This window comes from Lagopus muta, chromosome 19 (assembly GCF_023343835.1).
Source record: "Lagopus muta isolate bLagMut1 chromosome 19, bLagMut1 primary, whole genome shotgun sequence".
Taxonomy (NCBI): domain Eukaryota; kingdom Metazoa; phylum Chordata; class Aves; order Galliformes; family Phasianidae; genus Lagopus; species Lagopus muta.
Genome location: NC_064451.1, coordinates 2,143,917 through 2,157,088, shown reverse-complemented (window position 1 = coordinate 2,157,088; position 13,172 = coordinate 2,143,917). Strand labels below are relative to the sequence as shown.

Below are 13,172 nucleotides of genomic sequence, written 5' to 3'. Positions count from 1 at the left end.
CCAGCCTTGCAGGAAGCCTCTCAGCCGGGCCAGGCCTGGGTTCGGGGCTCTGGCAGCCACCAGGGGGCATGCGGGGCTCCGCTCGCTGCTTGGGCTGAGCGAACAAAGCCAACGTGGGTCATGGCCGCGCCGAGCCAGCACTCACCTTCCGCCTGCGAGGAGAGGATTCCCTTCACCCGCAGATCCAAGGAATCCAGAGACACCTCCATGTACTCCATGCTGTTATCCTGGGCAGAGCCCTCTCTGCCTCCCAACGATGATTTATAGGCTTCAGCACCTAGATTCAAACACACGTATATTTACACAGCTGGAAAAAAAAAAAAAAAAGTGCGTGCATGTGTAAAGGCCATATTTAACCAAGATGGCTGCATGCAGGCTCCTCAGAGAGCCTATGAGTACAGATGCACACAGAATTATGGAAATTTAACAGCTGGGCAGATATGGCACAATTGATCTCCCATCTCTTATTTCCACCCCTGTCTGATCCGACAGATTTTCCACTTCTACGGAGGTAGGTAACAAAAAAAAAAAAATAAAAAAGGAATAAATGAGACAAATAAGTTCTGCATCCAGAAGGCACATCTCTGCCTGCTGTAGGGCAGCAGAAGCTCAAATGGCATAAGGAAGGGCTGAAACCAGGGCTCAGCGCATTCCCCCATCTCCAACCTGCTGCAAAGGGCTCCAGGTACAGCCCGGCCAGGCAAATCAAACCGGCTGCTGATGCAGGTTCTGGAGAGGACGAGACAGGTGACATTCAGCTGAATGGGAGGGGAAAACATAAAAGCCAAGTTCTGGCTCTGAGAGAACAAAGCTGCTGCTGGGAAGGGATTGTATGGGGGATCCCTCGGAGCCTTCGTGGGAATTGTCATCTCTTCACATTCCCTTGGCTTTGACTCTCAATCCTGGTTTGCTTCTCCCACTCAGGCTTGGCCAAGAGACTTGTGTTAGCCTGAAAGACTGGCTGCCACCTTTATGTAAGGGGTAGAAAAACAGCCTGCATCTCAAATGAAGAATTAGCTATTTGCTCTGAAAGGGATCAATGGCCCCCATTTCCTTTTAGGAAGAGTTTGCCTTGGGAGGAACAAAATGAGATGAGTGACAGACGCTGAGGGCAGCCCAGGGGCTGCAACGTGGTCATTCAGAAAACAGGCAGCAACAACTGCTGATAAAAAACGGCCTGTTTAGAAGGAATTAGCAAACAGAATAAACTCTTTGATGGCAATGGATGTGTGAAGCCTTAATAAAGAGAAGGCACACCTTCACAGACTACCAACTCTTTTTTCTTTTAAACTCATCCTGTTACTTTTCCTGAAGATGAGGAATCAGATCCAGCCTGCACCTCCTCCATCCTCAGCCCACAGCTTTCTGGGGACAAAATGAACTGTAACCTTTGAGTGCTGTGTAACTTCACTCAAACTAGAATGGCCACCTGAACTCAGGCCCAGGGATGGGCTGCGGTGCTTTGGAATAGCAAGGACAGCCAGCACATTGCATTCAGCAGGACTAACACCCACACAAAAGCAATCAAGCATCACTCTGGGATGGTTATTCCTTTCCCTTCTCCATCTAGCCAATCTCCTTCAGTTACACTTTACATCCATGAAGTCGTCTTTGGATGTTCTAAAAAAAAGAGAACTTGTGAACAATAATCATTACTTCAGCACGCCCAGGATAAAGCTGCCTCACGCTTAGTTTGCTGTTAAAGTGCAGACACAAGCTGTAAGTGAGATGCCAGTTCAGGCTCTGGTTAACCATAGAGGTAAATCTGACCATAAAGGAAAACCTTCCCTTCAAAAGGAAGAAAGAGCTCTGCAGACAACCACTGCCTCATGGGCCGGAGGTCCTTACCCTACCTGGCAGACCATTTTCTGTGCAGCTAAAGAACAAAACTCAGTTAGTTACCTAGCACATTGGCTTGTTTCTTTTTATTCCTCCGTCTCCTCTTGCGGGTGGGTTTCAGCCATGGGCTGTCTGTCTTTCCTTTCCTCTTCAGCAGCTTCTTCTTAATGCTGGACTCCGAGCTCTGAACAACCAGAGAGGCCATGTGCATGTAAGGCATGTTGGTATCAGCATCACAGCAGTCCTTTGCACTCATATGAAAGAGCCTTCACACAGCTTGAGAAGTGTAAAAAGGCCTTAAGGACTGAGGTTTGAGATCAATTGGTGCAGAAATGCCTTTACAGTGCAGAAAAGGAAACACCAGCACACGTGTGGGCGTATTTCCTGTCATCTCAAAAGTGCTCACTTTACCTTCTCTTCCATGTAGGCTCTAACACCACACTCATCTCAGGAGTAGCTGAGTATCTCTGCACAGCAGGCTGAGTATGCGTGCACGCTTTTAGCTTCTCCCCAGAAAAGTGACCTTTATTTCTTTCTTTTCCAACTCAAATATTCACATTGCTCCACAGCCATGCTAGAAAAAAATATCTCTTGTACCTGAAGAGCCCAGGCTGGGATGGACCCTGGGGAATTTAACTGCATAGCAGAGACCAGCTCCCTCCCTGAGCAAGGTGTCAGCACAACCTAATCACACAGCAATCTTCAGGCATGTATGAATCTAAACAGAGTTTAGGTTCCCTTTCTGTTTAATACACAGAAAATAAGGTGACTTTTCAAAGTCAACTTTAAAATGGGCAACCAGAAACTCCAACCCAGCGTTACAAAGCTCCAAACATAAAATTCATGTTCTAACATGAACTCACTCCATCTCTCACTGAAGCCTACAAAAAAAGCTCCTGCTGCCTTCAACAGAGGCTGGACCAAGGCCTACCTTCGTGGCCTACCTTAACAGGAAACTGATGCTGCACCATGCCCTCTTAACACAGAGTGCAGCAGGATCGAGGTGGCGCTGAGCCCTGGCTCCCCAGGCAGCTCTGCAGTGGTGTCTGCACTGGCCCAACAATCACTGTGCCCAAGTGTAAGGCTGTGCCTCGCCACGTGGCTTCCACCAGTTGCATCACTGCTGGTGGGTGAGAGGTTTGCATCTGAGCCAGTCTCCATCTGGGCTGCAGGCTGAGTCACCACATATAAACATAGCAAAAATCACAGTCTAGGACGTCTGGATATGACTGGGCTGTTTGGACTTGACTGCAAGCTCTACCCTTAGTTTGATCTAGCACTACAAAAGTGCCTCAAGCTGCCCAGTGAAAGGCACAGGCTATACAGCCCCTTCTGGCTAGTCCTCTCTGGCTCTTGTAGTGTCAGAGAACAAGGAATGAGATTCTACAGAGCTTCAACAATTCATTTGGTACAGTTGCTTCTACCTTCAGCTCAAAACATCGAGACAATGAAGTCAAGAATTTTCTCAAGGTGACTGAAGAATTGGGGTGCTTTAAATGCTGGCTCCTCAACTTGAGATGCTGTGAAAAGGGAGCAACATTTTTAAAGTAAAGGGGAAGGTGGGGAGACACAGACAATCAATGAATAGCAATTTAAAAAAAATTATAGTAATTTTCAAGTTCCCTCCACCAGCCATCTGAAAAATAAGAAGTCAAAATCACCAAACCGCTGGTGAAAATCTTGCCTTAGGACTACCAGACGTTCCCAGGGAGAGTGACTGTCTTTCTGTATGCTGTTTGTACATATGCCTGACAAGAGCTGCCCGTGCCTCTGAGGTGGCATGTCAGACAAGGTGAATTTAGGCAGTGGGTTGGCCCAGTGGATTTGTGAACATCTCCACCTGGACTCACTCTGGAGGCAAGCTGAGCTTCAGGTTGTTAAGAAAACACTGCTTGCTCCCACCACTTGCCAAATCAGCACCCAAGGAATTTAAGCACCCTTAAATATTTCCACTGCCATTCAAATGATTAAAAGCAGTCAACACCTTGTTGAAAACAAGAAAAATAGCCCATTAATTAGTGCTGGAAAGTAATTAAGTGTATCGCTGCTATGCATCTTGTGGAAAACAATACTCTGTGTGCATGGATTCAGCCACTGAGTTTTGTCAGAGTCCCAAAACTACACTGCTCGTCTCCTTCTGGCAGCAAAGCAAAGAGGAAATCATTACCAGCAGAACAACGGTTGAAAGCTGTATTTAGCAGCCAGGCTTACCAAGTCAGATTCATCTCCATCCTCCTCATCCTCTCCAGACTCTGCAGACTCTTGATCCTCCTCAGAGTCGCCATCATCAATCTGCAGCCACCATGTGCCCCAGAACAGAAAGAGTCAGTCCTGTCAGGTCCCTCCAAGCACGGCACCCCTCCACACCCTGCCTGAGCATCCCATCACCGTGCTGCACTCAGCCCCAGCCATGTGAGCACTAACACCATCTCCTCTCCAGGACAAGCACTCCAAGGCTGTTAACGCACTTGATGGTTCACCCATGAGGATGGGACAGGATAACACCCAAAGAAAGTTTTCCAACCAAACGTTAATTTTTGTGGTTAATAAGAAACAACCTCATACCTACAATATGCGTTGTGATTTGGGGTAAGTTAACTAAAACAATCTGAATCTAGTTACAGGCTGGTAAAGAATTAGGAAGACATCTCCTGCTGGTGCAGTGAATACCTAACTGTGATGGAAGTCCTGCACATACAATGGATCACAGAGAGTTATGTAGCAAGGCTGAAACAGGAGGGTAGGCGAGGAGACTCTCGTGGGGGAGGGGAAAAGGAAGCAGGAAGTGGTCATCAAAAGCCTCACTTCCACCACTGAGCTTTCTGCCATCTTGCATGCTAAAAAATGCCTAGAAATTGCCTCAACTGATTCCACTCCTGTCTGACAGGGATCAGCAGTGTCCCATCCCACTCTAAGTCCTGCACGGGGCATGTGAATACCTTTCTGACATTGTCTGCGTCAGACGCGCTGTCTTTAGAGGTCCTGTTATCGTCTGCAGGAAATGCAGCTGCCTGTTCTGCTCCGTGATCGTCCTCATCTTCCAACTCATCAGAGTCTTCCTCTTCAGAGTCTACATCTATGCTCTCCCCATTCACGTGAGGGCTGACATCACCTAGCTCCTTTTCACTCTGGAAGTTGTCCAAGCACACGTGCCACAAAGACAACATCAGTTCACAGCTCAGAGCAGCTGAACCCATCCCAGACCACCTGCGTTAAAGCTGCTGAGGGAGAGCCAGCTGTATGCCCCTCCAGAGCCCTCCAGCACCGCCAGCACAGGCAGTGCAGGTGCCTGCCACCTAACCCTGCCAGTCTGGGGAACAAGGAGTCATTCTGGACTCAAGGCACGGAGGGGAGGGCTGCTGGACAGCAGCTTTCAGCCAGACCATGCAGACTAACCGAAAGGGCATCTCCCCATGGAACACCAAGGGTGCAAAGGAGGTTTCTAAATAAAGGGAAGTTAAATCAGGCTGGGGGATTTTTACTCCACTCCACTGATGCCTAGCGCTTTGAATTCACTTGAATTCAAAGGCCAAAACTTAAGGGCCAGGACTGCAGCAAAAGCAGAACCTGATCAGGAGGGAAACCCAGCCTGCAGTTTGCTTTTAAGTCACTGGTTGTTTTCCCTTACAGCCTCAAACGACACTAGACAGTAACCCTAAGGACTCCACAACAAAAACGTTACCACGCTGTGGTATGCTTTTAAACTCTCCAGTCCCACAGCACTCACAGGACAGAAGGGGAACATCCACTGGAAAACGTTGCAAGAGCTGCTATCAGAACATCCACCCTCAAAAAGCCATTTTCAAAGCAGCAAGGCTGCCGTGGGCAGGATGTTGTTGCCAGAGAGAAGATGTAGACTCAGAACAGAAGATGCTGACAGCAACAATGTTCCTACTCTACCCATGGGGCTGGTGTGGCAGGACAAGGTGTGTGCATGGTGACAGCAAACATGCCCGGCCGACTCGGTGCAGCCCTCACCTTGGCACCCGCAGAGGAATGAGTTATGCTCTTAAACATCTCAATCATTGTTCTCTGTTTTAACACTTTGGTCTTTTTCTTGGGAACCAGGCTATAGGTTCCCATTCTCCGTTTTTTCTTTCGAGATACTGCAGCAGCTGGAAAAAAAAAATAAATAAGTAAAGCCAAAGTTGGTTCAGGAGTGAAAAGAAAGGAGTGAGAGTAGAGGCTGTAATGCAGGAAACCGTATTGAAGGACGTTATCTGAGAAAAAAGGCTTCCCATTCCAACTGATTTATTTACAGTTCAGCCAAAAGGTGACACATACATACGTGCAAACACACAAAGAGCTTTTTGCCAATGCTGCAAAAATCGCCCAAATTCTGAGTACCTCCTCTATGTTTCCTCTGGTCCCTGTATCACCATACATAGCATCAAATCCTTACATTAGCCTGTGTTTGGCAGCACTGCTAATGCCACAGGAGACTGAATAGAATCCAGCTTGCTCAAACAGATACTGCAAGGTTAATAATACCGACTTACAATAAAGCCATCATATAATAACTAAAGAACAAACAGAGAAAAGGTACTTTAAATAAGGAGCTGTTTGCCATTTAACCTCATTTCACACCTGCTACGGAAGCTTGCTTGATTCCTTTCACCGCTTTGATTGGGTCTCAACTTGCTGAGTCTCCCTCCTGGCCTTCTAATCAAACCAGTCCTCACACCTCAGTGCCTGCTGCTGCCTTTGGTGCACACACATCAGAAGTGTGCTTAGCACAGGCTTTTAATAACAGCATGCAGCAGGAAACAGCCAGCTCCAGCACCAGCAGCTGTAGAGGCTGCTCCTTGAAAGCATCTCTTCACGTCTCGCTATGACAAAGTTCCATCAAAAATCTAGAAAGAGTCCCCTCAAAAACTTTCTGCCAAGCCAAATCATTTTATTTACACAAGTGTGGCTCACAGTAAGCAGCATCTGTCAAAACAAGATCTACAGCAACAGCCCTACTGATGCTGCCAGGCAAGGAAATCCTAAAGCAGATTCCGCTGCACTTAGGTTGGGGCAACCCCAGATGTGAGTATGGACTGGGAGGAGAACTCACTGAGAGAAGCAGGGAGAAGGACCTGGGGGTCCTGGCAGACAAAAAACTGGACGTGAGCAGCAGTGCATGCTTGCAGCCTGGAAGGCTGACTGCAACCTGAGCTGCACCAACGGAGGGGAGGCTTTAAGATCCCTTCCAACCCAGCCATGCTGTGATACTACAATTCTCTGTGGAAAAACTAGTACCAAAAGGCTCAGTCCTTACCAAGCTGCCTCAGCCCGTGGAACCTGACACACACACACATTTGGGAGCTGGGTGCTACTAAGGATTTTAGCTCTGTCCTCTTACCCGTCTGCGACTTGGAGGTGGCCACATAGCTCTGGTTCTGAGGTAGTGACTGGTGAAGGCCCGGGAGAGAGGGCAACGGCAACGGCTTCCCAAATTCCAGGATGTTTTTGTTGCCTTCCTCTTTAGATTCTTTTTGATCTCTGCTTTCTCTCCCATCTTTGGGGTCTTTACTTGCATGCTGGAAAACAAAGTGAAGTTAAATTGAGCCTCTGAATTCAAAGAAATCACTGAAATAAATTTAATTCCTTTCTGCCAAATAGAATCACTTGCATGTGAAGGTAGGAACAGATGCTCAAAGGAAAAGCACTCTGCCCCTTCTCTATTAGCAAACAACGTTTTCTTGCCTGAAGACTGCAAACAGACCCAGCCTGCTGCTGGTCACTTGGTGAGGGCAGCTCCCCAAGAAGGAGAAAACCTGCACACAGAGCAGGCATGGCAAAGCTCTGCAAAGTAAGTGCAGATATTGAAAAGCATTAGGTTGGCTCTCAAGAAGATGAACAAAGATGAACAAATGCACCTATTCATTGAAACACATCTGGACTGCAGCTGTCACCTCCCAGCAGACAAGGAACAGAGCCTTGCACAGAGGACTCCAAGGGGTGGGCAGCAGTGGGAAGGGATCCTTCCTTCTGGCCTCATAAGGACTCAGCAAAGCTTGTGCTCTCCCACCTGCTTGCCCAGCTCACAGCCAAGGAAGGTATTTGCCTGAAACTGCAGGTTCACCTCCAGCACTGCCAGTTCCTAGCAAGATGTGGCAAAGCTCGCTCTAGCTCGGGCGATAAACCCCTACTGAAAAGCTGATAAGGCTCAAGAGAATTTTACAGTCACTTTGGTGCTCTGTGCCTGCAGACAGGCTCCCAGGCTCCAACACAGCTTACACACGCTCTGATGTGAGCACACCTCACCCTGCACCTTCAGTCATGCCGCGACTGCTGCAGCTACATGCGCACGGCTGTGCTGTCACAGCAGAGATTGGGCAAATGGTGCCACTCCAATCTGCCATTTGACACTGGGTGTGCCATCTTCTGTGCTTAAAACAAGGCCTAGCCCCATCCATGCCTCTCCATACACCTGTCCATTGATTGGCAAGCAGGTTTGGAAGAGATGCTCCAGAAATCCAAGAGCACTGGTGCTGGATTACAAGCTCTGCGGTGGCAACGTGCTGCTCCACCACTTCTTATGGGATGTTTGAAGTGACAGCTGAAATACCAGAACTGAAAAAGGAATGCAGGCAAAAGGGAGGAATTAAAAGAGCAGCAAACAATCAAGATAGTCTCTGGGTTCATATGGGCTCTGTTAGATGCTGCTTTCAAGTGATCTGTGACCTTGTGAACAAACGGGGAAGCGACTGATTCTCCTCATTACAGCTCTGCCATGTGCACATTGCTGGCAGAAAGCGAGGGGTTGGTCACAGCCAGAAAAGCCATAATGATAATCCAAAATGACCTGCATAAAGAGGCCAGCACATTTCCAATGATTCCCACATCAAGCCCATATCTTCTGGCTGAATTAGCGCCTCTCTTCCTACAAGGCATCGAGTCGTGGATTAATGATGTCAAAGATGACAAATCTACCATACCCTTTGATATGTTGTTCCAATGCTTAATTGCTCTCACTGTCAGATAATTAAATGCATTAAGCTGTTCCCACTAAACTAAAAAGCCCTGTATCATCAGAAACTCTCCTTCCTGTACTTACAGAGTGCTTGAGTAAAAGTTTTAAAAACTTTCTCTTCGATAAGCTGAATAGAAGGAGCAAATTCAGTGCCTGTAGGATCATCTTCTGGACATGGATCACTGCTCCAGTTGTTCTCCCACTTAGAACAAGTACGTCAGGAGCGCTGGGCAGAGCATGCCAATAATAGCCTCAACAATACTATTTATACCTCTTCATAGTTTACAGACATAAAGGTTAACTCTCGGATACAGGATTATTCTGAGAGTTCCCAGGTCTCCTGGGACATCCACTGCTTTCCGGATTTAACTCAAAATGAGGAGGATGAACAGGAGGAGCAGATCTGACTGCAGCTAAACAAGTGCACATAAATAAGGGCTTTGTCCTTTACATGCAGGTTCTTGCAAGTGGTCTCAGATAAAGTTTGCTGTTATGTGGAGCCATATGGCGCAATACTAAGGAACAAGAATTTCTGCAGAGACATAACCAGATCTCCCAGGAAGCCTAATGGCATTCAAGGAGGCATTCAAGGCCAGGCTGGATGTGGCTCTGGGCAGCCTGGTCTGGTTGCTGGCGACCCTGCACACAGCAGGGGGGTTGAAACTAGATGATCCTTTTCAATCCAGGCCATTCTATGATTCTGTGATAATGGCACAGAAAGCTCAACAGGCCATCAGCAAAACATATTACATACAAGTTTCATGTCTATAGAAATCAAATATTAAATCTGAGGATTGGGGCTAAAAATATCAGCAGAGATCTGGAAGCATTTCTCTGCTTTCCCACCATCCTTCTTCATTCCCCATGAGCTGAAACCGTTACATCTTCACTGTTCTCATTAGATTTTAACCTTCCACCAACAGTGCTACGAGTCCTTAGTGGATCCAACTTTATTCTTTTCTTGTTTCTAAGGTCTCTGAATTCTGTTGGTTCCTTGGCCCCAGTCTGTAGGTTGGTCCCTCCTGGTCCCTCACACTGAGCTCCTGCACTGCTCTGCTCCATCGGTTCCAGATTTAAGCACTCCCAGAAAAGAGGTTTTGCTAATCTGGCTCACTGCTCTGCTGGGAAATCTCTTCTTCCTTCAAATCCCATCAGGCTGGTGAAGAGCTGGCTCAGGCACATGCACAGATGTCCCCCAGTCCTCATCCCCAGGTTACATCCAACTGGCCCCTCCCAGCATTGGACAGCAGGCAGTTGCAACTAAAAGGGGAAGGCAAAAGGAGGACCGAGCATTTGGGACTGGGTAGACGGATACAGAGCTCTTGGGAGCACTACAGACTCCTATCAAAGCAAAACAGAAACAAAATATTACAGAACAATAAAGCTCACAGGTGTGCCTGCAAGCCCCCAGCACAACCAGAGGGCATCTCCAAATGCAAAACGCCAGCAAGTTTAGTGCTGGAGAGAAAGCTGTCAAAGGCAAATGTCGGACAGAGGGTTTCCCTGCAGAACACAGGTCCTGGCAGCCACTGCTCTGCCTTGCTCTGTATGAGCCCAGAGCTGGCACGACCCAGTACCACCTCCACGGTCTGCTACCTGATCACATCTGACTGCATTTAGTGCTTCTGTCACCTGCTGCTGCTTTCCACTTTCATGATGGATGGGTTCCCCTCACCCTCCCTGCTCCTTATGCAAGCAGGCCTCAAGATAATTCCTGCAGCCCAGCAGTCACCCAAGCCAACTCCTGACTCTTGCCTTCCAGCTCCCTTGCCCTTCCCCAGGTCGGCAGAGGAGGCGAGAGGCACACAGTGTACAAGGGGGCTGCCAACAGCAGGCACCACAATAAACCCCACAGAGCTCATCACCAATTCGCTGTGACAAATTCTATCACATTCCTGCTTCGATTCCTGAAGATCCAGGCTCCTCCTCTTCATGTCTCTCTGCTTTGGGTGGAAAATGCAACACTGCAGCTTGCACCAGAAGCAACCATGCCAGGAAGGCAATGCCTGGCTTTCCAGGAGGTGACCTGCTGAAATCCCCACCACGGGTGCCACACTTCCACAAGCAGTTTCAGCTAAATAAACTGCTGCACTCAGAAACTGCATCATCTGCTTTCACTTAAACCAAATAATGCAAGGGAACAGGAGTGCCTTCATGTAACACCTACATGGGCTCCACTGCAAACATCAACATTCCAGGCAAGATGCTTGATTACTGACACTAAATTTACCCCACTGCTCTGCCTGATACACCTGGGGTGTCTTTTTTTTTTTTTCTCCCCAATCATACATAGGTTTTTAACAGTCCAACAAGTTCTGTTTTCAGCTGCATGTCACAGTCTAGAGGACAGTGAGGAGAACCCCATGCAAAGACAGCTCCAGGCCAGTTTGAGCTCTGTGGTCCCAAGTGGCCTGAGCCACCATCAACCAAAAAATGATCAAAAATGATCACAGACAAACTGCATTACTAATGGCTTTGGTTCTGCAGCTTCTCACATGGCGTCAGCCAATGCTATATGACAGGTTGTGAAGTTCCTGCCTTGTGCTGGGCATTGCAAGGAATGGGCAAGAAACCAAAAGCATCCACTGAAAGGCTTAGGGCAGTGTCCAGAGACATCTGTGCATGGGAATGGAAAAAACTGAATCACAAATACGTTCAGTGCATTCATGCTCCTTAGATTGGCACAAGACAACATCATTTTATGTGTTTAAGAAAATCATATCCACGTACTTACTACACTGTAATGGGATCAACCCTGTTTCTATTACTGGCACAGAAATCCCCTACAGCAGCAGGGAGAAGTTACTAAAAATGGCAAAGACAGACTATCCCACTATTTTTTCCCAGAAGCAAAGATAAAGAACAAATAAACCTTACTAATTAAACGCCGTGTCGGTTCGGCAGACCGCGCAGCGTTCTTCCCACAGCCCCACAATTAAGAGCTCTTTCATTACCAAAGCAGATGAGCTGGCAAGAAGAGGAGTGATGCTGGAAGCACAGCCATGTGCTGAGCAAAGGCTCCAGCATGTGCTGCTTCCCAGCAGAGCTGCTGCTCACACAGCACTCCCAGCTCCAGCTCAGCCATGTCAGCCATCTTCTCTTCCTTATTCTCAGAACTTTCATCTCCAGCACAGCATGAGCTTGCAAATGAAGCCCAATAGCCAGAGGAGTAACCCAAAGCACCGCTGCAGCAAGGCTGGTGTCCATCTGCAGCTGGCTGCGAGTGCTAACAGGGTGTGCACCTCTGGGCATGGCAAAACGTGGATGTGCCAGAGGCTCCAACACTTGGGCAATGATACTTAAGCAAGAAATAGCAGTCTGCTATGAAAACCAGATCCCCAGCAGATCTTGCTGCCTGTATGAGCCATGGCAGAGCAGCTCTCCATCACTTCTGCTGTTGTTGCAGAATTACAGTTCAGTACAGAATCTCAAGCAGCTCCCTGGGGACCCTCACCGCGGTCTTGGCGAGGCTGTGTGATGAGTCCAGCTCCACAAGTGACCCATCCAGCTGCTATCCATCCTTCAGCAGGCCACCAGAAGCTTGGCCCTGTTTGGATGACTGCAACGGCACCAATGTGCGCGTGGTCACACACCCACCTCGAATGGAAGACATCCCATGCCAATGGCCTCTTCAGTCCTAAGGGAGGGTGCCCACACAGGATATTTGACCACAGATGACACACACACAGACCTCACATTTCCAGACCACACGTGCATCCCTGAGCATCCCTCTGGAGAGGGTCTTCAAAGGGTGCACCTTGTAGGGTCAGAAGAGCCAACAGCAGCTCTCCAAATCAGATGGAAAGCTCTTTCACTTTTCTTTTGATGATTTTTTCCATCCAGGAGACAACTCCCCCATCACCACTCCCATTAGAATTTGCCCTTTGAGGTTTTTTTTTTTGCATATCACAGGGCTTCATCTCGCTGAGCGGCCCCAGACTGTTGCAAACCACCAACAGCCACCAGCCTGGCCCTGAGAAGTGCTGAGGCCACGAGGAGCTCCTGCAGTGCAGCCCACATCACTGCTGGGCACTGACACAGAACATCATGTTTTACAGCAACAGCAACACCTGTCTGCACACAGAAAGCCAGCAGTTCTCAGTGCTGGGACCAGGCATTCAGCAGCAGACAGCAGAAATAAATACCAATATAAGTGAAGGAGTTCTGTTCTCTTCCTTGCTCCTCCTTCCTGCCCAGGCTTTATCCCTCCCAGTTAAAGGATCCCATACTTTGGGCTCACGTTGTGAAACAGAATGAGATATTAATTCCCCTGTTTCCGCAGAGGGTTCAGTGCCTCTGACCTCATTTCTCCACACTGCACAAAACTGCTACCAGAAACACACAGCTCCAGTTGCAGCCTCGTGGTCACCAC

At 48.2% G+C, this 13,172-nt stretch overlaps 1 protein-coding gene across 13 annotated transcripts in view; it reads right to left on the bottom strand.

Moving 5' to 3' along the window:
* EHMT1 (euchromatic histone lysine methyltransferase 1) overlaps positions 1-13,172 on the bottom strand; it is a 96,448-nt gene that overhangs the window by 31,271 nt on the left and 52,005 nt on the right. For 12 of the 13 annotated variants that reach the window (XM_048966439.1, XM_048966431.1, XM_048966434.1 and 9 more), the window contains 6 exons: positions 7,187-7,364; positions 5,818-5,954; positions 4,779-4,967; positions 4,051-4,131; positions 1,903-2,023; positions 146-277 (listed from right to left, as the gene is read on the bottom strand). In XM_048966439.1, coding sequence (XP_048822396.1) covers positions 146-277; positions 1,903-2,023; positions 4,051-4,131; positions 4,779-4,967; positions 5,818-5,954; positions 7,187-7,364 — 838 coding nt within the window. The remainder of the gene's footprint in view (positions 1-145; positions 278-1,902; positions 2,024-4,050; positions 4,132-4,778; positions 4,968-5,817; positions 5,955-7,186; positions 7,365-13,172) is intronic. The other variant, XM_048966437.1, reaches the window with a different exon arrangement.